At 48.4% G+C, this 21,694-nt stretch overlaps 1 protein-coding gene across 3 annotated transcripts; it reads left to right on the plus strand.

Annotated features, from left to right (window-relative positions):
• Positions 1-1,853: 1,853 nt before the first annotated feature.
• On the plus strand, positions 1,854-19,366 carry ATF6B (activating transcription factor 6 beta). 3 transcript variants are annotated; one of them, XM_081901980.1, is made up of 16 exons: positions 1,854-2,005; positions 3,522-3,625; positions 5,267-5,351; positions 6,385-6,494; positions 6,582-6,711; positions 7,240-7,416; positions 8,673-8,860; positions 9,545-9,730; positions 12,251-12,342; positions 13,366-13,536; positions 14,174-14,281; positions 14,404-14,494; positions 14,684-14,754; positions 15,229-15,340; positions 17,355-17,439; positions 18,480-19,366. In XM_081901980.1, exons 1-16 carry the CDS (start codon positions 1,921-1,923, stop codon positions 18,761-18,763), a joined length of 2,079 nt encoding a protein of 692 aa, XP_081758106.1. In that variant the 5' UTR covers positions 1,854-1,920; the 3' UTR covers positions 18,764-19,366. The 3 variants fall into 3 exon arrangements, with proteins under 3 accessions (XP_081758106.1, XP_081758107.1, XP_081758108.1); XM_081901981.1 differs by having other exon boundaries at positions 5,270-5,351; XM_081901982.1 differs by lacking the exon at positions 7,240-7,416.
• The last annotated feature ends 2,328 nt before the right edge of the window (positions 19,367-21,694 follow it).

Consider the following 21,694-nt stretch of genomic DNA (forward strand, 5'->3'; position numbering starts at 1 on the left):
GGTGAGGGTGGGGTGATCAGAAAGGGCTTCTTTGACTTTTGGTTGGTAGGACCCTTCGGCATCATGAACAATCTCCAGATTTTGATATTTGTCCAATTGAGGATATCCACATTAATACATACTCTCCAGGGAATTGACAGGGTTATGCAGGGTGCGGCTTAACTAAGCACCCCCCCCCCATATTTTATTCAAGTAGGCTCCCTGAATCCACTCTTTCCTAGGAAAATCTTTGCTGTCTAAATTTGTTCTGCTGCTGGAAAAAATGTTGCAACCTTAGGAACTGGCTGCTTCTGCTGGAATATAAATAAAGGGGAGGCGAAGCATTTCTTTGGAAGTCTGGATTTGATGGTGGATAAGAGAGAGTAGTAAAAGCAAAGGAAACCTGGCGTTATTTCATTCCCCGCCCTTTGATAATATCATAGCTACATCTATGGCATATCATGCCAAATCAGTTGTGCTGTGGGGCAATGAGGTCACTCATGGCAACCTTCCCTTGACTAGTCGATAACACCCAATTCCCTGATGCGCCTCTGAAAAAGTTTGCCACAATTTGTCCTGCTGTCCTGGCAAAACAAGGGACTAAATAAAATTGCAAATGTCACATCCGCTTTGAGGTTTTGTTTCATTTTTACAATAATAATAATAATAATAATAATAATAATAATGTATTATTTAAACCCCGCCCATCTGGCTGGGCTTCCCCAGCCACTCTGGGTGGCTTCCAAAAAAATATTAAAATACTGTAATACATCAAACATTAAAAGCTTCCCTAAATCAAGCAGCATACAAATTTTAATATAAAATAAATAAGGAAATGCCATTTTAAACCTGGCATATTTTTTTCTTTTTCGCTTTCATATAAAATATTTGTATTGGGGTTTTTTCAAAAACAAAAAGGATGGGTTTAAAAACATATAAATGAATAAATGGTTCCTTGTGCTCCTAGCATCTTTAAACATCAACCATCGGCAGCGGAAAGCTTTTCTCTTTTTCGACTCCCTAGCTCCATACAAGGGGGAAAGTGCTTTGTTAAAATACCTGTGCACTAGACTGCTTGTTAAAAAAGACGCAAATAGAGCCAGAAAGATGCATGAATAAAAACGACAGAAACCTTTAGGTGCAATATAATATAAAATGCGCCTTACTATCCTTAAAACACCCGTGTGAGAGAAATGATGCTGTTTTCATGTTACAAACAGGAAATTGAGACTAAGAATATGCCACTTATCCAACATTTTTCAAGGGCCAAGAGGCCTAATAATAATAATAATTCTTAAAAGGATTAGAAACCCCTCGTTTAAAAAATACAGCCAAACTACAACTCCCATAAGCACTTGCGCGTCAAGGTATTTTCCCCCTTTCTATACGCATGCGCTCTTCTCCCTAGATTCTATACATGCACAAACGCAGCGCAGCGCCTGAAACCTCTATTTTATCAGTGCGCGTGCGCCGAGTTAATACATACCCACCTCATGGAATGCGTTGGCGCAGCGTGGTGCCGGCTCAATCCTTCGCGCTGGAATTTCAAGGCGTCCGGGGACAAGCGCCGCGCAGTTTCCCCACTGCGCATGCGTCCTTCGACCCAAGCGCGGCTCCGTGAGGCATCCCACAAAACCAAGCGGACATTCAAAAGAAAGAAAACCACGTTTCGTAGTGCGCTTGCGCGCTGTTTTGTAGCAACCGCCGCGCGCAAGCGCACTCGCCGCTTCCGCCTTCTCCGCGTGCGTTCCGGCTCGGTACAACTTCCGTATCATCCTCCTCCTCCACTGGTGGATATTCCGGCCGTGACCCGCCTCTTGCTCGCTCTGGTTGGCCGAGGAGGCGAAGGAGCCGGCGTCCTATTGGGCGCTTCTGTTGTTATGGCAGCGGGGGGGGGGGCGGGAGCTGGAGTCGGCCGTGTACCGGGAAGGCGGAAGGAAGATGGCGGCGCTGGCTTCGGAGCTGCTGCTGCTGAGCGACTCGAGCCGTTTCCGCGCGGATAACCTGCTGAGCAGCGAGGACTGGGGTGGGTGCTCGTCGGGGGCGGGGGGGGAGCCGGGGGCGGAGCTTGTTTGGGGTGGGCGGAGCGTGGCTGTTGGGGAAGGGGCTGCAAAGGCGAAGGAGTTGGGAGGGAAGGAGGATCCTGCGCTACCTTAGCCCACAGTTTAAACAGGTGCGCGACAGGCCCTCTGCGTCTCCGCGAGGCGGAGGGGCGGAGCTTCACCTGGCGGGTGCCCACCTGCCATGCACCTGCCGAAGGAGGCTCTAGTTCATCCCCCTGCATAGCTGTCAACGTTTCCCTTTTTAAAAGGGAAATTCCCTTATTCCGAATAGGATTCCTCGCAAGGAAAGGGAAAAGTTGACAGCTATAGCCCCGTGCAACGCAGGAGTCTTTCACCCAACGTGGGACTTACGACCCTGAGATCGAGCTGTTGTAAGCAACTACATACATTGGTAGGATTGACTGAAAACTTGTAGTACAAATTTGAACTATGAATTGACAAAGCATTTATAAAAATAAGAGTTGTGATAGAGATGCAGAGGGGGAAACCATTACATTAAGATCCACAGTATGGGGGGAGGGAAGTCAGAAGGTATTGTATGTTTATGTTTTTAATTCATTTACAGATAGGTAGCCGTGTTGGTCTGCCATAGTCAAAACAAAAAAAATTCCTTCCAGTAGCACCTTAAAGACCAACTAAGTTAGTTCTTGGAATGAGCTTTCGTGTGCATGCACACTTCTTCAGATACCTATCAGATACCTATCTGAAGAAGTGTGCATGCACACGAAAGCTCATACCAAGAACTAACTTAGTTGGTCTTTAAGGTGCTACTGGAAGGAATTTTTTTGTTTTAATTCATTTGTTTATGTAAAATAGGAAAGTGCAAAAATAAAAATTATTTAAAATAATAATTTTTTTTGAAGTGTCTCATGCTCTACCGACTGAGCTTATGCTTCAGGGATGTGTGAGTTGTTGCCTTAACAAAGATCCGGGGGTTCACAGGTCCCCACCTCCCACAATGCCATCCATCGTGTTCGGGACACGTTGACTTTAGTCTTTGAAATACCACAAGGCTGCTTGTGCTTTGTTTTTGTTCTTTACCTGTCATAATAATGTAGTTGAAGCCAAAGGCACCTGCTGTGAGGTAAAGGACAAACCATGTGTGGCCCTTTATTATTATTATTAACAAAATACAATGTGCAAACAACATCAGTGAAAATTGAAAATATACACGCTGTGAAATGAGGGGAAAATCTTTAAAATATATTAGGGGATTCAGTCAAACTGGCAAAAACATGCTTATTTGTATTACTGTGGAGTGAGTTGTTTATGTGGCTAATCACCAGAATCTAGAATTCCAGAACGGTATTATAAGGGGGAGCAGCTCTAGTTGTATTTGGGGAGAGCCTTGCTTAATGCATACACCCACAGATGTGCTTGGTATGGGCTGTAAGTGAAAAAGGAGAGCAGTAAAAGGTAAAAACATGTTTTGAATCTGTTACTTGCCCTACTGACTGCCCCTTCCCATCCTCCCCGCAGATGCAGGTCTGTACAGCTGCCTGGAAGACGATGGGGATGTGGCAGCTGAGCTCTTCCCCTGCCTCGAACGCAGCATTGTGGATGGTGGCTGTGCCCATTCCCTGGTGAGAGCTGCTTCCTCTCACATGCCTTCCTAGAAAAGGCTTTTTACTTCCTTGTGATCCCTCCCATTGCATAGCAGCATGCTCTTCTCACCTCCTGTTTATCTTTCATCCACTCCCTGCTACTTAACATCAGTCCTTAATGCTGTTTGTCTTGAGGACCTGCTCACCCTCATTCCTGTTGCTACATCTTCTGAGGGCACATGCATGCATAATGGGGCTTGTGCATAATATAGGGAAGCTTTTAATGTTTAATGCATTACTGTATTTTAAAATTTTGTTGGAAGCCGCCCAGAGTGGCTGGGGAAGTCCAGCGAGATGGGCAGGGTATAAATAATAAATTGTTGTTGTTGTTGTTGTTATAGGACAGTGGTGGCGAACCTTTTAGAGACTGAGTACCCAAACTGCAATCCAAAACCCACTGATTTATTGCAAAGTGCCAACACGGCAATTTAATATGGGATAATAATGATTGTCTGCATGCGCACTTAAAAATAAATATACCATAATAAAAATGTGGGGAGGATTGGCAGGAATGTTATGGAGCTTTTTTTGGGGGGGGGGAGGGACGAGGGATATGCAGATAAACACTAACACACATGGACAACACTTCCTGTAGCAGGCTGAAGCTACAAATCGTCTCAATGCTCATCAGCAGCAGGAAAAAAAACCAACCCTTAACACAGCCACAAGTCACATGTAATATCGCCACTGACTATCTTCTGCTCATGGCAGCAAACAACCCAACCAGTCACGGTGTGGGGGGGGGGGAGTGGTGTGGCCGAATGTCAGCTGGTTGGCGGGTGTGCAAATCCCCCAACGCTGCTGCGGCCGGCGCGTGCTATAGGGAGTGTTTCCTGCCCACAGTGCTGGGAGAGGAGCGGCTGCCCACTTTGCCAACCCCCAGGAACGGCCCTGCTGGGGCGATGGCGCGTGTGCCAACAGAGAGGGTTCTATGAGTGCCCACTGGCACGTGTGCCATAGGTTCACCACCACTGATATAGGATGGTGTGAGCTGGGTTTGCATCATCTGGGAGATCCAGGTCCCTTATCTTCACAGTGAAAGGGGCATTTTCCTCTTTAGATTGCATGTACTAGATTTATCTATGTTCACCTTGGTCCTTGAATAAGCTGCCCAGATGTGTACTACCAAATCTGTGACGCCAAGCCACATCTCCCGCTACAAGTTTAGCCCACTCTTGCCCTACAAAACTATAAACCCCATACTTGTTAATAAGCTACACCCACAATAATACCCTCAAATTCCCACCTTTCACTGGCTTGTTGCCTGTCTGCTGTGCATGCATATTAATATATATTCATTCAGGATGTACAGAAGGCGAGAAGGGAAGCACTCCACCATCTCTGCTAAAACACTAACAATGTGTGGTTCATCTTCTCCCTGAAATGTTTCCTTTACAGTGGAAATGGAATGTTGTAACATTAAGGATTGATGCACGAGTTTGCATTTTTCTTCTCCCCGTATAATTCCTTTTTCTGTTGCATCATTTAGATTGTAAACCTGAAGCCTTATTACTGATCTTTGCAAGCTGCTTTTTTATGGCCAAAGAGTGGGGTGAAAATGCTTCACAGAAAGACACACACACAGATCAGTTTTGTTTTCTCTCCTAACTCTCTTGGCAGCAGTTCAGTGATGGGTTCGACCTGGACATGGAAACGGTGCCCCCGGACCCACCTTGGGACCCACTGCACGACTCTCTCTTCCCAGGTAAGTACCTTTGTGAGATTGTGGGAGGGCTGGTGAGAGCCTGAGAGATGCAGAGCTGTATATATATGGTAGGATGATACAGTATACAAGTGTGTGGACCAGGTGCACGGAGACGAGACCCACATTAGGCTAGGTTGTCTTTGTGAGTTAATGCAAATAATGTGTCAGCACTCTTGGTGGAGGTGCACACACTGCATGGACAAGAGCCCAGGTCTGATTCCCCTGTCTCTCCAGTTTAAAAAGGTCTCAGTGAAACATTGGAGAGTCACTGCCAGTCAGAGTCTAGAATATTGAACTAGATAGAACCCATAGACCAGTTGGTATAAAGCAGCCCCATGCTACAGAGGGAGATCCCTTTCTTCCAGTTTTGAGGGGTAGAGGAGAAGGCTGTTGCCTTCATGCCCTCGTCATGGGTTCACCAGAAACATCTAACTGGCCACTGTCAGACAGCAGGTTAGATGGGTCATTGGTCTGTTACAGCAGGATGGTTGTTGTTTCTGAGCCTCAGTATGGTTTGAACAGCCTAGAATTAACATGGAGCAAAGTTTTTTTCCTCCCATATCCTGGACCACCTAGTTAAAGTTTCTGACCTCAGACGGAACATTTTATATTTAATGTCAGCAACTAAACTGGCTGCTGGGTAGAGCAGCAGAAGGGGCGAGAGGGCCTATTGCTTTCACTGATCTCCCCAAGCTCTGCCCCACCAGCTAAGGCTCAGAACCACAAATAACCTGCGGCTTGCGTTTGGCAGTTTCCCTCTTCTTCCTGAAGGCAGCCTGGCAGGGGTTAAGCTGCCCTTTGCCATTGGACAGCAATCTAGCCCATTTCAGGGCTAGACTGGGCTTCTTGGTAACAAGGAGCTTCTCTTTTCCTTGGCACCTCCCAGACAGACAAATACGTGTCCAGCATTTATTTTCAGTGCAAACTTCCCAGGGGGCACAGAGGAGATAAGTTTGAGCTGCTTCTTTGTTTTCATGGTTGAAGTGGCTGGCAGTGAAAACATGTTAGTGATTTGTTCTCCTTCTTCCTTTAGAGCTGCAGGTGAAGTCGGAGCCTGTCTCCCCCGCCTCGTCGCATTGCTCTGATTCCTCTACGCTGTCCTCTTCCTCCTCCTCCTCCTCCTCCGCTGATCTCTCAGGGCAGGTATGCTTGTCGGATCTCTTGTTACAGTAGAATCTTGCCTCCTGCCCCTTAAGCTCTTGTGCTCAGGCCTGCGTTTTTCTCTCGCAGGCCCCTGGCCAGGCCGATGTGATGGGAGTGAAGACCGAACAACCCCCCACCCCTCCGTGCATGTATGGAGATGTGCTACCCCCCCACTTTGGCACGGTGCAGATCAGTGTTGTCCCGGCTCCTGAGACAGGTATGTAGAGGATGAGAGAGAGTGAGTAGAAATAGCAAGTGCCTAGGGAGAAAGGAGAGGACGCGGTGGCGCTGTGGGTTAAACCACTGAGCCTCTTGGGCTTGCCGATCAGAAGGTCAGCGGTTCAAATCCCTGCGATGGGGTGAGCTCCCGTTGCTGGGTCCCTGCTCCTGCCAACCTAGCAGTTCGAAAGAATGTCAAAGCTTAAGTAGATAAATAGGTACCGCTCCAGCGGGAAGGTAAACGGCGTTTCCGTGCGCTGCTCTGGTTTGCCAGATGCGGCTTAGTCATGCTGGCCACATGACCTGGAAGCTGTACACCAGCTCCCTCGGCCAATAAAGCGAGATGAGCACCACAACCTCAGAGTCGGCCACGACTGGACCTAATGGTCAGGGGTCCCTTTAGGGAGAAAGCGATGCAAATTAAGTCAATATGAGACTCCTGTGGCAAAAAATTGGGTAATTCAGTTTAACCTAATACGGTGCGCTTCAGAAAAGCGGCTTCACTGATCAGCTTGTTCTGTTACAGGGAAACCGGCAGCTTCCAATAAAGCCGACAGCATTCTCAGCCGGAAGCCCCCCATTCAGCCAAAGCCAGTTGTGGTCACCACTGTCCCAGTGCAGCCTGCAGCCACGTCCAGTAAGACCATCTTATTGCAGCCTGTACCTGTGTCCCAGCCACAGGCTATCAACCCAGCGATTTCAGGTAATGCTTTTGCCGGCTGGAGGTTGTGATCCAGAGCATATGAAAGACCACAGACTGGGCAATGCAGAAATAGAGAAAGGTTCGGCTAATAGGAGCCTGCTTGAACCCAGGTTCCAAGTGCAGCCGAACACGCTGTACTAGGGGGTACGCAAGTCCTCTTTTCAGATTTCCCTAATGTTAAATGGGGCACCCAGGTGCACAGTTGCACCCTTGAGGGCTTCCCTTGGCATCCACCGGCCCTCTGAGCCCCCCTTGGTTATCAGGTCGTCGGGGTGGTTGCCATTTTTCTCCTTAGAAAAGTACATCTTCCGCAGAAACTGCTGCTTGCCTTCTATCACTGTGCCATTGAGAGCGTGCTCACTTATGGCTTATGTGTGTGGTACGGAAGCTGTACTACCCAGGACAGGATGGGGTTGTGCAGAGTTGCTAAGGCAGCGGAGAGCATTGTTGGCTGCCCACTTAGAGCAGATTTATGCCACAAGGTGCCATAGGAAGGCACTGGACATAGTAAAAGATCCATCGCATCCTGGTCACTGTCTCTTTGAGCTCCTGCCGTCGGGACGGAGATACAGGACGATGAAGACAAGAATGAGCCGTCTTAAGAACAGCTTCTTCTCCAGAGCAATCTCAGCCCTGAATGGGAAGCCTGGACTTTGAAAGTCATCTAATCTTCCTTGTTGTATTATATTGTATTGTTTTAATTAGTGTTTTTATAGTTGTTTTGATTTTGTGTGGAGTGCCCTACCTGGGTGGATGGAGCAGCCAAGTAATTTCGTTGTCCCCGAGAGGGGGCAATGACAATAAAGATATTATTATTATTATTATATTATTATTATTATTATTATTATTATAGAGCTGAAGTTGGAAGAATGCCTCTCTCCTCCCTTCATTTTTCAGCTCTCTGTGCTTTTTAAGGCTCACTCACTTCATTGGAGCTGGCGTTCTCCTTCAGAGTGTGCTTTCTCGGTCTCTTGGGAGGGGGCTGATCACAGGGAGCGGGCAGAGAAGTGACTTGGGGCCACCTTGCTCAAAAGCCCAAATGTGCCCACGAGGCTGAAAACCTTTCAAACTGTTTTTATGTTACTTTTCATTGTGTTCTTTTGCTGCTTTGTTGTTTGCTACCCTGGGGTCCGTTGGGAGGGAGAGCAGTATAGAAATTTAATAATGAATGAAAAGAACCTTTTTTTGTGTGGGGCAAAACTACAATGTATGTGTGGCATGGATTTATAGGACCTTGCTTTCTTTTTTAACCTCAGTTCCAGCACAGAGCGTTGTGATTTCCCAGTCTGAGCTGCTTCATCTCCCCGTCTCTGGGCTGATCAAGGTTCAGTCCCCTTTAAAGGAAAGTCTCCCAGCAAAACCAACTCCCTCTGCCCCAAAACCAGAAACCAAAACTATTGTCCCGGCGCCGACGCAAATAGGACCCTGCAACCAAGAGATCGACGTAAGTACCTTTTGGCCCCCTTCTTTCTGCTGCTCCGGGGTTCACCGGTCCTGTCCTGGGACTTCTCCTGAACACATGTGACGGGGTGGTGGTTATATGGTTGAACATTATGGCCACATATGTGCTGTGTGTTTGTATTTGTGTTTGTATGCGCCCTGGAGAGCCTCAAGGTCCATAAATAGCAACACCCTAGTGGCCCCGGGCCATAAGGAAGTTAGATCGGCTTCAACCAGAGCCAGGGCCTTTTCAACACTGGCCCCGGCCTGGTGGAACGCTCTGCCTTATGAGACCAGGGCCCTGCGGGATCTGATTACTTTCCGCATGGCCTGTAAGAAAGAGTTGTTCCGCCTGGCCTTTGGCTTGGAGCCAATTTGGTTCCCTCCCCCTCTTTCTTTTTTCTTTTCCTTTCTCCTCCTGCAATGAGGCTACATTTTAATATTTTAATGTTTCAGTATTTTAATGTTGTATTTTAATTTTGTCTTTAAGTTGTATTCATTCAACTTGTTTTTATTATTGCTTGTTAGCCTCCCTGAGCCCGGCCTTGGCTGGGGAGGGCAGGGTATGAATAAAAAATTATTATTATTATTATTATTACCCAATAACAATTGGAAGACCACAGCATCCCCGTCTCTGTTTTAAAGCGAGAAAGTAGCATTCCCCATCCCCTTTGCTAATTCCCCAAAGATCAAGGTACTTAAAAGGCAGCAGCGGATGATCAAGAACCGTGAATCGGCCTGCCAGTCGCGGCGGAAAAAGAAGGAATATCTGCAAGGCTTGGAGTCTCGGCTGCGGGAGGCCCTGACGGATAACGAGCGGCTGCGGCGGGAGAACACGCTCCTTCGCCGCCGGCTGGACTGTGTCCTCAACGAGGTGAGTGCCTGCCGGCCAGACCTGCACCTTTGTTGGGTCCCTCACACACCCCGCACCATGTGTGCCTGCATATTTGTCCACCCGCATTACATCCACATCTCAGCAATCTGTTGATTACCAGCAGGACTGCAACAAAATGCTGCAGTGTAGCTTGGCCTCCTAACAGGAGCTCTCCTGTTCCGGATGTCAGCCAGTGACACTCAGCACTTCCCGCGGCTGCCAAGCCTGCCTGCTTGGTTCTCACTGAGCTGATTTTCAGGCTGGTGGAGAGGTGGGATTGCCCCGTTAGATTTTAATTTTTCCAATTCTTTCTGTACTTCTGCAAACCTCGGTGTTCCTTTGAGCAAGCATGAACCTCTCTCGTTTCTCTGCAGTCCCACTTTAACTCCATGCCTGTTGGCCCTCACCACCTGAGCTCACAGTATGTTTCTGAGCACAATTCAAAGTGTCGGTGCTGACCTTTAAAGCCCTAAACGGACTCGGCCCAGTATACCTGAAGGAGCATCTCCACCCCCATCGTTCTGCCTGGACACTGAGGTCTAGTGCCGAGGGCCTTCTGGTGGTTCCCTCCCAGTGAGAAGTGAGGTTGCAGGGAACCAGGCAGAGGGCTTTCTCGGTAGTGGCACCTGCCCTCTGGAACGCCCTCCCACCAGATGTCAAGAGAAAAACAACTACCAGACTTTTAGAAGACATCTGAAGGCAGCCCTGTATAGGGAAGCTTTTAATGTTTAACAGACTATTGTATTTTAATATTCTGTTGAAAGCTGCCCAGAGTGGCTGGGGAAGAGCCTGCTATTATAGGGACTGATTATGGTACAACAGGAGAGAAACTCTGCCTGACTGCCTCTTACACGTTTGCTTGGGCAGTTGCAAGACTGCACATGAGTCTCACTCTTCAGATGGATGGAGTTTGGAGTGAACATGTGAGAACCAGAACGCGAGGTCATCCTAAGGAGCCTGGCAGCGTGGTTTTCATTCTTCCTGTTCTGCCTCTCCTTGCAGGAGAAAATAGGGAACATATGTCGTGGCCCTCTTCCTTTGTGGACTTAAGACTTCCTCCTTTCCCATATATGCCTTCCCTCCTGTGCTGGGCAGGGGTGGGCTCTTCATAGCTGCTGAAACGTATCACTTCTGCATCTATAAATGCCTCGCCAGCACTAAAATGCTTACACCTCTTCTGGGGAGGTGTCATTATATTTATATTTATATTTATATTTATATTTATACTTGTATTTGTATTTGTATTATTTACCACCCTTCATCATAAATTCCAAGTCCTCCCCTCCCAAATACAATATATAATAAACATTAAGACACAAACAGGAAACTAAAGCAGCAGTAAAAACCATTCTAGTGCTTAGTTACCAATAATAATAATAATAATAATAATAATAATAATAATAATAATAATAATAATAATAATAATTTATTTCCCCAGCCACTCTGGGCGGCTTTCAAGAGAATATTAAAATACAATAGTCTATTAAACATTAAAAGCTTCCCTAAACAGTAAAATGAGTTTTTTTCACAAGTTTGGATCCAGTGGCTCAGCTGCTAACATCTCCATTGTTTTGTGAAGAACAGCAGTCCGCTTTCAAAATAATCGCTGTTTGGTTCTGTTTGTCTTGAAATCCTTAAATATGCCATTTGGATGCAAGTGGTTAATAGAGAGCTGCTCTTCAGTGACGGGAACCTTTGTCTAGATGTTTTCTAGTTTGTCTCCCTCTGTACGAGATGTCGGCTGGGCTGTCTACCAGTACCATGCAAGGCTACGATACGATGATGCCTACTCTCCAAATGGGAGCCCCAAACTTTCACAATCCCATTGGAAGGGACACAGAAGGGACACAGTTGACATCCCTTGGCTAAATAATAATGATTTGGGCACTGCAAGGGCAGTGAGACTTCTTTTTTTAAAAAAAGTTTTTATTGTTAAAATAATTCAGCTTTAATACACACATATTGCAAATATACAAGCATACAAACACACATTTTATACAATCCTTAAAAATGTTCAAACATACCTACACTCAATCCCACGGATAATTCCTTTTCCCATCACCGTCCACCACCCCTCACCCTTTTTGTTAGACTTCCAATCTACTCAATTGCAATTTCTTTCCACTTCTATTACTTTCTTTCACACACCTTTAACCTACTTTCATGCTTCTTTCTCTATTACACATTGTTACCCGTCTTATTTAGTATTTCAGTATTTAAAACGGAACTTGTTTATTCTAATAGGAGTTCTGATTTTTCGATATGGTTTTGCAAGTATCCTTTAAACACCTTCCAGTCCCTGTCTATCCTCTTTTGAGATCCTTCCAATTTCTCCCATTGTTTTGGATATATTGTAGCACTCCAATAATTTGGTAAGCCACTCTATTTTTTTGTTGGTATAATACCAAGTCTCACTGCCAGGAAAAATTGGAAAAGTGGTATTATACCAGCAGTGAGATTTCTAAGTGGGCGACATGCCTCTGTGGCCATAACCACTTGTTCCTTGCCTTCTCCCTGCAGAACAACGAGCTGAAATTTGGCTCTGGCAACCGGAAAGTCATCTGCGTCATGGTGCTGCTGCTCTTCATAGCTTTCAACTTTGGGCCTGTCAGGTGAGGCTTCAGAGTGCTTGCAGGTGTCCCTCCAGTCCCACAATTGGGGAATGAATGACTTTGCTAGGCAGTCCTTGTCTGGGAGCCTCTGAAGTTGGCAAGGCCCCAGGGAAATTGGTTTCACTCGTAGGTGGTGAAGCCGGCATGTGTAGGCTTGCTGGATGTTTGGCAAAGTTCAGCAGACTGGATAGGGAAGCATATTTCCTGGGTTGAAGTTGGACTAGAGCCCTGAAAGCTCTCCCCGCCCCGCAATTCTTGTAGGCAACTCTCCTTTTTTGCATCATGTTAAGGAAGGAGTCACATGCTGTGACTCAGTGCGCTGTGGCCTAAACCACTGAGCCTCTTGGGCTTGCCAGTTGGAAAAGAGGCGGTTCAAATGCTCACGATGGAGTGAGCTCCTGTTGTTTTGTCCCAGCTCCTGCCAACCTAGCAATTAAAAAGCATGCCAGTGCAAGTAGATAAATAGGTACGAATCCGGCGGGAAGTTAAACGGCGTTTCCATGCACTCTGGCTTCCGTCACGATGTTCCGTTGAGCCAGAAGCAGTTTAGTTCTGCTGGCCACATGACCCAGAACTCTGTCTGTGGACAAACGCTGACTCCCTTGGCCTGAAAGTGAGATGAGCGCCGCAACCCCATACAGTGGTACCTCGGGTTAAGAACTTAATTTGTTCCGGAGGTCCGTTCTTAACCTGAAACTGTTTTTAACCTGAAGCACCACTTTAGCTAATGGGGCCTGCCGCCGCTGCTGCGCCACCACGCAATTTCTGTTCTCATCCTGAAGCAAAGTTCTTAACTCAAGGTACTATTTCTGGGTTAGCAGAGTCTGTAACCTGAAGCGTCTGTAACCCAAAGTACCACTGTAGTCACCTTTGACTGGACCTAACCATCCAGGGGTCCTTTACCTTTACAGATAGGTTCATAGATATTTTAATGAAATAAAAACGATAGTAAAGTAAGACCTCTTTGGTAGAGTGTCCCTAAACCCCTCTAGGGAACTTAACTCCCCGTTTCCATCTCTCCAGCATCAGTGAGCGCAAGGCGGCAGACGTGGAGCTGCCGAAACAGGAGGTGGAGGCTGGCCCTGGCCGGAGGCACCTTTTAGGCATCGCAGAGGAGACCCACGACACTCCAGAGGAGGAGCAGGAAGAGCGGCAAGAGGAGGCCCCAGCCAGGCTGAGAAAGGCACAATTCCGGTAAATTTGGGGGGCAGGCAAGAGAAACATCAAGGTGGTGAAGAGAAGAAGAAACAACCTGCCCATGCATCTCTCTGTTAAAATTATTTTGGGGGCCCTGGCAACCAGGAAGAAATCCTTGACTGTGTTTGGATGTGAAGCTAAACCAGGGGTGAGGGTCCTCAGGCTTCGAGGGGCCCAACAATAGCCCTCCATGCCTCTCTGACGGCCCCATTTGACTCTGCCAACTCATACTCCCCTCCCCAGGCCTTCCTTTATTTACTTATCACATTCCTGCCCCACCCATTTCTCCCAAGGAACTCAAAGGTGACGTTGGAGGTTTCTGAGCAGAGCTTGGATGGCCATGAGTCATGGATGATTTAGTCGAGATTCCTGCATTACAGATGTATGGTGTCAAATGCAAAGTTGGCTTGGCAGGACTGCAGCCAGCCCACTTCACGCTCTTCTTGAAACATGTGGTTTTGCTCCAGGCTGAGCAGCGACTTACAGATTGTGCGACTCCCAAATCACCATGTGCTCTTCTCAGCTCTTCCTCAACCCTTGATTTCCTCTCTTGGCCAATCTCTATTTAAAATTCACATTTTCTTCTCTCTCCCTGCCCTCCCCCCCATGCCTTTCTCTCTTCCTCCACCCCAAGAAATCTGTCGGCTCCCTTCTCTGACATGAAGGACCTGATGCTGAGGGACTTGGACAAGTTGTTCCTCGCTTCCGATTGCCGCCAGTTCAACCGCACTGAATCCCTCAGGTGGGTCCTGGGGCAGGAGAAGGAAGGGGGGGCTAAGTATTTTTTGGGGGGACTCTTGTGAGCATCGAGGCCTGGGAACATTGTAGGTGACCCTTCTGCCTGCCTCCTCTTCCCCCCTACAGACTGGCAGACGAGCTCAGCGGCTGGGTCCGCCGGCACCAGATCAACCGCAGGAAACCCTCACAGTCTCGCAAAGCAGCTCAAGCCAGCCAGGTGTGATGTCGATCGTGGGGAGGCAACTGTTTGGGCAGGGAAATGGGGGGTGTAGTGGTGATAATCCCTTGTGGGGCTAGATAAGGGCACCAGAATCTTACTGTGGTTTGCCAACAAGGTTGAGGGCAGGGCCAGGGGCTCTGTTGCTTCGCAGCCTCTTCATATCCTTGCTTTCATTTTTCATTTCAGGAAAAACCACCAAAGAAGCCCCCTAGCCCCTCCCGCTACGTGCCCGCCAGCCCCCCCAGGCACCCTGAGAGGTAAGCGGCTTCTGCACCGAATTGTTTTTTTGAGTTAGCTCCCCGGTTCGATGTGGAAACACTTTCGCTCACCCTGCCCCTCTGGCTTACAAGCTAACCCCACCCCTCCCAACACACACAAGGAAAAGGGAACAGGGAGGGAAGAGGAAGAACTCAAACTCCAGCACCAATTCTTAAGTTCTCATAATGACCAGCCGGCACACCTAAGGGGTAGGAGGTGCGCGATTGAGCTGGCATCTCACAGCAGAACGGATGGGGTGAGCCCTGCTTCCCATCTCTCCCCCAGAGACTGGCTAATGGAACAGCTGCCTCCAGGGCTAAGGGAGAGGAGGCCTGGTGGAGCCTCTTCAAATTGGCTCCTTGCTTCGTTGCTGGAGACTCCATTCTTGTGTCCCGTGACAGTGATGAGGTGAAGGGAGCCCTTATGTTTGCAAACAGATCTCCTTTCCCCCTCCCCCTCCTCTGCCTTTCCAGGAATTCCCTCAGTCAGCTGCAGGTATACCAGCACCCTGACCACACGGAACACGACTTCATGGACGCAATTGACCGCCGCGAGGATACTTTCTACGTGGTGTCCTTCCGCAGGGTGAGTAAAGAGCGGCTTGTGGGGCACTGAGCGAGTTGCGCAGGCAGTGCGGTGCCCCAGATTTTGCATTGCACAATGTTCTCCTTCAGGCATGTGGCTCCAGAGAGAGAGCCAGGAAGAAAGCAGTAGAGGAAGGAAGCCCTTTCAGACTTGGGCAGAAGATTACAGGTTGCATAAAGGGACACTGGGGCAAAGATGCAAATGGAGAATCTTCCCGTCTTGGAAGCCACAAGGCAGGAGTGCCTAACCTGTGGCCCTTCCTGTAGTTGCTGAACTACAACTCCCATCAGCCCCTTCCAGCATGGCGGGCGGTCAGGGATGCTGGGGCTGTCCCCAGGCCACATCCCTTTCACAGCCATATCCCGTTCCTACCTCTGCTTTGCACCCATCTTTTAATTTTTTTTTTAATAGCTGGGATAATAGAATTGTAGAATTGAAAGGGACCATGAGAGTCACCTAGTCCAACCCCTTTCAATGCAGGCGTCCGGGATGATGAACACAGCTCCTTTTGCTGGCATTTGTGGAGTCTGGGAGCCAAACGGGGCGAGGTTGTCAGGGCGTGTACTTGAACTCCAGCACACCCTGGGTCTCTTAATTCATACATCAGTGATGATTTTGTCATGAAATCCCACTCAATATTGATCCAGAGCAGAATTCCGACTTATAGTTAGCAGAGTAAAAACACGTTGCAGGATTCCAGAAAAATAGACCAGAGGCAATTGTATTTCATCCAGCCGAGCTTTACTGCTACTGGAGGCAAATGAGCATAATGGTCACAAATCCAATACATTCAGGCCTGGCACTGTCCATAAGAAATCCAGTTGCAGCAGACTTAGCTTAAACTTACTGTCAGGGGCTCAGGAGCAGCGGCACAGGGGAGAGAGGGAATGGAGAGCGAAGGGGAAGAATCTGAGGGAAGCGTAGGGGAGTATGACAGTGACCCGAGAGATTCCATGAGCTTCTCCAGCGAATCATTCCCAGAGGGGGGCGCCGATGGCCAGGGCAAGGGGAGTCCCAGGGGGGACGCACCAGAAACAAGAGGCCAGCGGGGACTCCCAAAGCAGCAGCTGGAGATCAGGACCAGCTCATCCACCAGAGCGTAGTGAGGGGGAAGAGTCCCATGGATCAGGGCCAGCGTCTCCCCCAGCAGGGAGAGAAGATGAGTCAGAGCTGGCCACGCCTCCATCGCAGAGTGAGGGAACGGAGGGGAAGTCAGTTTCAGCTAGCCTCCCCGAAGGGGAAAGCAGTGATAGGAGCAGTGTAACGGTCAGGAGGAAGGTGGCCGGCTGGGCGCGCGCGCCAAGTTCAAATGTACAGGCGCGCGGCACAGCAGGAAACCAGGATTGGGAACCAGGTCCTAAAGCCCGCCGGAGGGAGGGGGAAGACTCAGGGGAATCAGCGTCAGAAGAGTGTAGAAGGGGCGAGACCCCAGCGGACAGGCGGACCCAGAGGAGAAAAGAGCAAAGGAAAAGGTGGAGCAAGGCTAGAGTCTTAAACTGGTGTCTGGGGGGAGGAGATTCAGACGGAGCTTCAGGGGTCTAGAGTTTGAGACGTAGAGCTGCGCGCCGCGGCTTTGAAATCGAAACTGAACTTCAATAAAGACCTTTGTAAATAGTAACGAACTGGCGTTGGTCCTTTGTGAGCTGGGACCTCGGGCAGCTCTGACATTTACAATAACTTCTAATAAGTCTATGTACAGAATACCACACTAGAAGGAAAAGAGATAGAATGAGAAAGTGAAACCCAGGCTCCTTCTGGCCTTACCATTATAGTCAGTATGGCCTTGACAGAAGAGAGAACAGAACCAGTTTAGGCCAGCTGTACTCAGCTTCTCTGAAGGAACAACCCAAACATAAGGAACCTTTTGTTTGCTTCTTTCACACAGAGAAGCTTCCAGAACCCTCTTGAATTAAGTAAAATAGGAAAGATCATCAGATCAATACATACTTTCTGCACAAATAAACGCAAACTGACAGATTTCCCCCTCCCGTCTTTTCCCCTCTTTTAACCTTAGGATCACTTGCTGCTGCCTGCCATCAGCCACAACAAAACCTCCCGTCCAAAAATGTCACTGGTGATGCCAGCCATGGCTCTCAACGGTAAAGAAAGAAAAGAAAACGTGCGGGTAGACTTGAGGACTTTGTGTCGAAATGTTTTGTGTGAGATGCAGTCCCTGACTATACCTGCATCTGCATCTCCATATCTATATATATGTATATCCCTATGGCGCTGTGGTCTAAACCACTGAGCCTCTTGGGCTTGCCGATCGGAAGGTCAGCGGTTTGAATCCCTGCGATGGAGTGAGCTCCCATTGCTCTGTCTAAGCGCCTGCCAACCTAGGAGTTCGAAAGCACGCCAGTGCAAGCAGATAAATAGGTACCGCTGTGCCGGGAAGGTAAACGGCATTTCCATGCGCTCTGGTGTTCTGTTGCACCAGAAATGGTTTAGTCATGGTGGTCACGTGACCCGTAAATCTGTCTGTGGACAAACGCTGGCTCCCTTGGTCTGAAAGTGAGATGAGCGCCGCAACCCGATAGTCACCTTTGACTGGACTTAAGCGTCCAGGGGCCCTTTACATTTACCTTTTTTTACTTATATTATTATTATTTTTAGGATGCAGGTGGCGCTGTGGGTTAAACCACAGAGCCTAGGGCTTGTCGATCAGAAGATTGGCGGTTCGAATCCCCGCGACGGGGTGAGCTCCCGTTGCTCGGTCCCTGCTCCTGCCAACCTAACAGTTCGAAAGCACGAACTGCAAGTAGATAAATAGGTACCTCTCCAGCGGGAAGGTAAACGGCGTTTCCGTGGGGTGCTCTGGTTCGCCAGAAGCGGCTTAGTCATTCTGGCCACATGATCTAGAAGCTGTACACCGGCTCCTTTGGCCAGTAAAGCGAGATGAGTGCTGCAACCCCAGAGTCGTCCGGGACTGGACCCTTTACCTTTACGTCTACCTTTACCTATATTATAAAATTTATACCAGTAGGTGCCATGATGGGTTACAATAATATGCTAATATACAGATAGAGCGGGAAAGACGACAATTCTCATCCCCTCCAGAGGGAGGGTCTAAATTCTACGAAGCAAATATGAAATAAACAAATAAGAATCGCCTCCTTGCATTGTTTTCTTTCTCCCCCAGAGAGCCTGTACAATTCGTCCCTGGGCTACGAAGTGATGATGCAGATAGACTGTGAGGTCATGGACACCCGCGTCATCCACATCAAGAGCTCCACAGTGCCTCCCTTCCTGAGGCGGCACGACGCCGCCACCCGCGACAACCGCACCCACCCTTCTTCCCCGCCGGCCTTTTCCGGGAGAGCGACGGCCCGCCCGGCCTTGCGGGCCCCCAGGCCCACCTTGCCCTCAGGCCGGCGGCCCCCGCAGCGCACCCTGTACCTCGGGGAGCACGGGGGAGGGGGCTAGAAAAGGGAGGCCCCCCAACCCGACGACACCGGGGAGAAGAGCCCCCTTAACGGAAAGTGGGGGCCCTCGCGCCAGGGGAACGGACCCGCCCCCTCAATGGAACTCCTGCTCGTGTCGAGAAACGGGCTATGCCACTTTTGTCACCTGATCTCCGGCTGCCTCCAGGAGGGGTCAGTGGGGATTGGATCCTGCGGTTCGGGGGGCTGGGGGCTGGCACCTCGGCCACTGCCTCCCCCCTACAACGCCCCCCCCCCGTGTGGCCCAGTTGAGACTTTCTGTGCGCCTCTGCTGCCCCCTGATGGCTGAGACTAAGGAACCTGTGCTTTTGGGTAAATGTGGGAGAGTGAGGAAGGGTGTCTATTTTAAACTACTGTCTCCAATCGTGCGTGTGTATGTATGTATGTAGGAGAAGGGCAAAGGGAAGTTTGCAAAATGCAGTGTGTGTGTGTGTGTGTGTGTGTGTGTGTATGTATGTATAGACTCCCCTCCCAGTTACTCTGATGGCACTTAGATCGGCCCCCTTTGGATCCTCCTTGTGTTGTTTTTTTATTTTTAAAAAAGGATAAATAATAGCTGCAAAATAAACTTAATATGTGACCAGAACCGTTTTTTCTTGCTTTTCCCCCCTTCCCCCTGGTTTTCAAGCACCACAATAAGGCGACTCATATTGTCTGAACAAGAGAGCTGTGTCCCTTATTGCTGGCAACTGATGCTGTGGTGGAATAGACAGAGGCACAGCGTGGTCCAGACGCTTCTCTTCCTGGTTTTGTCTTGTTGTTGCTGTTAGTCATTTATTCGTGCCCGACTCTTCGTGACCCCATGGACCAGAGCACACCAGGCACTCCTGTCTTCCACTGCCTCCCGCAGTTTGGGCAAACTCATGCTGGTAGCTTTGAGAACACTGTCCAACCATCTCGTCCTCTGTCGTCCCCTTCTCCTTGTGCCCTCCATCTTTCCCAACATCAGGGTCTTTTCCAGGGAGTCTTCTCTTCTCATGAGGTGGCCAAAGTGTTGGAGCCTCAGCTTCAGGATTTGTCCTTCTAGTGAGCACTCAGGGCTGATTTCCTTCAGAATGGAGAGGTTTGATCTTCTTGCAGTCCATGGGACTCTCAAGAGTCGTTTCCAGCACCATAATTCAAAAGCATCAATTATTTGGCGATCAGTTTATTGGTCCAGCTCTCACTTCCATACATCACTACTGGGAAAACCATAGCTTTAACTATACCTTGCTTTGTTGGCAAGGTGATGTCTCTGCTTTTTAAGATGCTGTCTAGGTTTGTCATTGCTTTTCTCCCAAGAAGCAGGCGTCTTTTAATTTTGTGGCTGCTGTCACCATCTGCAATGATCATGGAGCCCAAGAAAGTAAAATCTCTCACTGCCTCCATTTCTTCCCCTTCTATTTGCCAGGAGGTGATGGGCCCAGTGGCCATGATCTTAGTTTTTTTGATGATGAGCTTCAGACTATATTTTACACTCTCCTCTATCACTAGATTTGCCTAATTTTTTTAGGTGTAATTTGTTTTTGTTTTTCTTTTAAGCGCATTGGTTTTTATCTGTATTTTCTTATGAACGTTTTGTATTATGTGAGCCACTTAGAGAGCTTCCCCCCTCACCTACAGTATTATAGTTGGAAGAGACCCTGAGGATCATCTAGTCTAACCCTCTTCAATGCAGAAAAATACGCAGCTGTCTCATACGGGGATCGATCCTGCAACCTTGGCGTTATCAGCACCACGCTCTAACCAGCTGAGTTATCCAGGCAAAAACACTTTAATGAAGTGCTTCACGCATCTTGTTAACTAAAACACAATTCCATCGTGGGGTTTCAAAATCAGACGGGTAGTAAAAAATCAAACTTTTTTTTGGAAATTAAAATAGTTGGCAACTGGGTGGAGCCTTTCTCAGGGTAGGGAGGGGCAGGGAAAAGCCTGGTGCTCACATACGTGACTCACATGCCCGTCCAGAACATGTCTAGACTCCCAGTGGCACATAAACTGGGAACCATGTTGCAGGAGTAGGAATGCATAGAGGTGAGAGCTGCCAGCGGACAGGTAGCAAGTCAAGGATTTTTGAAATAAATTGATTTCAATCCGCTGCTATTGCTCAGTGATCAGGGGTTGTACTTTAATATTTTAGTGTCAGGGCGCCCACTGGCATCATATGCCCACGGCTGCGTGATGTTTCTTCCTAGAACTATAAATAGGGTTTTGTGTACATACAAGAGGTTGTGTTCAGTGTATCCCCCTGGACCACCATATCTCATAAGGTCTGGATGGGTGGTAAGGCCAGATTGGATGGTCTGTCCCTAGAGGCTGATGGAACCTCATGGATTCCTGAACGCCTGGGGCAGTTCTGCGGCAGCGGAAAGCCAATGCTTTTAACCAAAGCGTTCCTTTTGTTGTGGATCAGTGAGACGGGTGGTTAGTTCAATAATAATAATAATAATAATAATAATAATAATAATTTTTATTTATACCCCGGGCTCAGGACGGCTAACACCAATAAAATCACAGTAAAAATGTAATGGGGGGGGGGGAATACAGTTTAAGATACAGTGGTACCTCGGGTTACATACGCTTCAGGTTACAGACTCCACTAACCCAGAAGTATTACCTCAGGTTAAGAACTTTGCTTCAGGATGAGAACAGAAATCGTGCTCCGATGTCGCGGCGGCAGCAGGAGGCCCCATTAGCTAAAGTGGTGCTTCAGATTAAGAACAGTTTCAGGTTAAGAATGGACCTCCAGGACGAATTAAGTCCTTAACCCGAGGTACCACTGTATAGGTTAAAATGCAATTTAAAATGGAGCCTCATTTTAAAAGTAGCCGATAAATCAAGACCATAAGGGGAGGGAAACATAAGGGTCAGACTGAGTCCAAACCAAAGGCCAGGCGGAACAGTTCTGTCTTGCAGGCCCTGCAGAAAGATGTCA

The sequence above is a fragment of the Podarcis melisellensis genome (assembly GCF_964234715.1).
Source record: "Podarcis melisellensis genome assembly, chromosome: 2".
In the NCBI taxonomy this organism is placed as follows: Eukaryota; Metazoa; Chordata; class Lepidosauria; order Squamata; family Lacertidae; genus Podarcis; species Podarcis melisellensis.

Excerpts from the sequence above, each read along its gene's own strand:
- ATF6B (XM_081901980.1), top strand. The coding sequence starts at position 1,921 with ATGGCGGCGCTGGCTTCGGAGCTGCTGCTGCTGAGCGACTCGAGCCGT. Across the intron at positions 9,731-12,250 it reads TGGACTGTGTCCTCAACGAG|AACAACGAGCTGAAATTTGG; the intron begins GTGAGTGCCTGC and ends TTCTCCCTGCAG. Across the intron at positions 13,537-14,173 it reads CTGAGAAAGGCACAATTCCG|AAATCTGTCGGCTCCCTTCT; the intron begins GTAAATTTGGGG and ends CTCCACCCCAAG.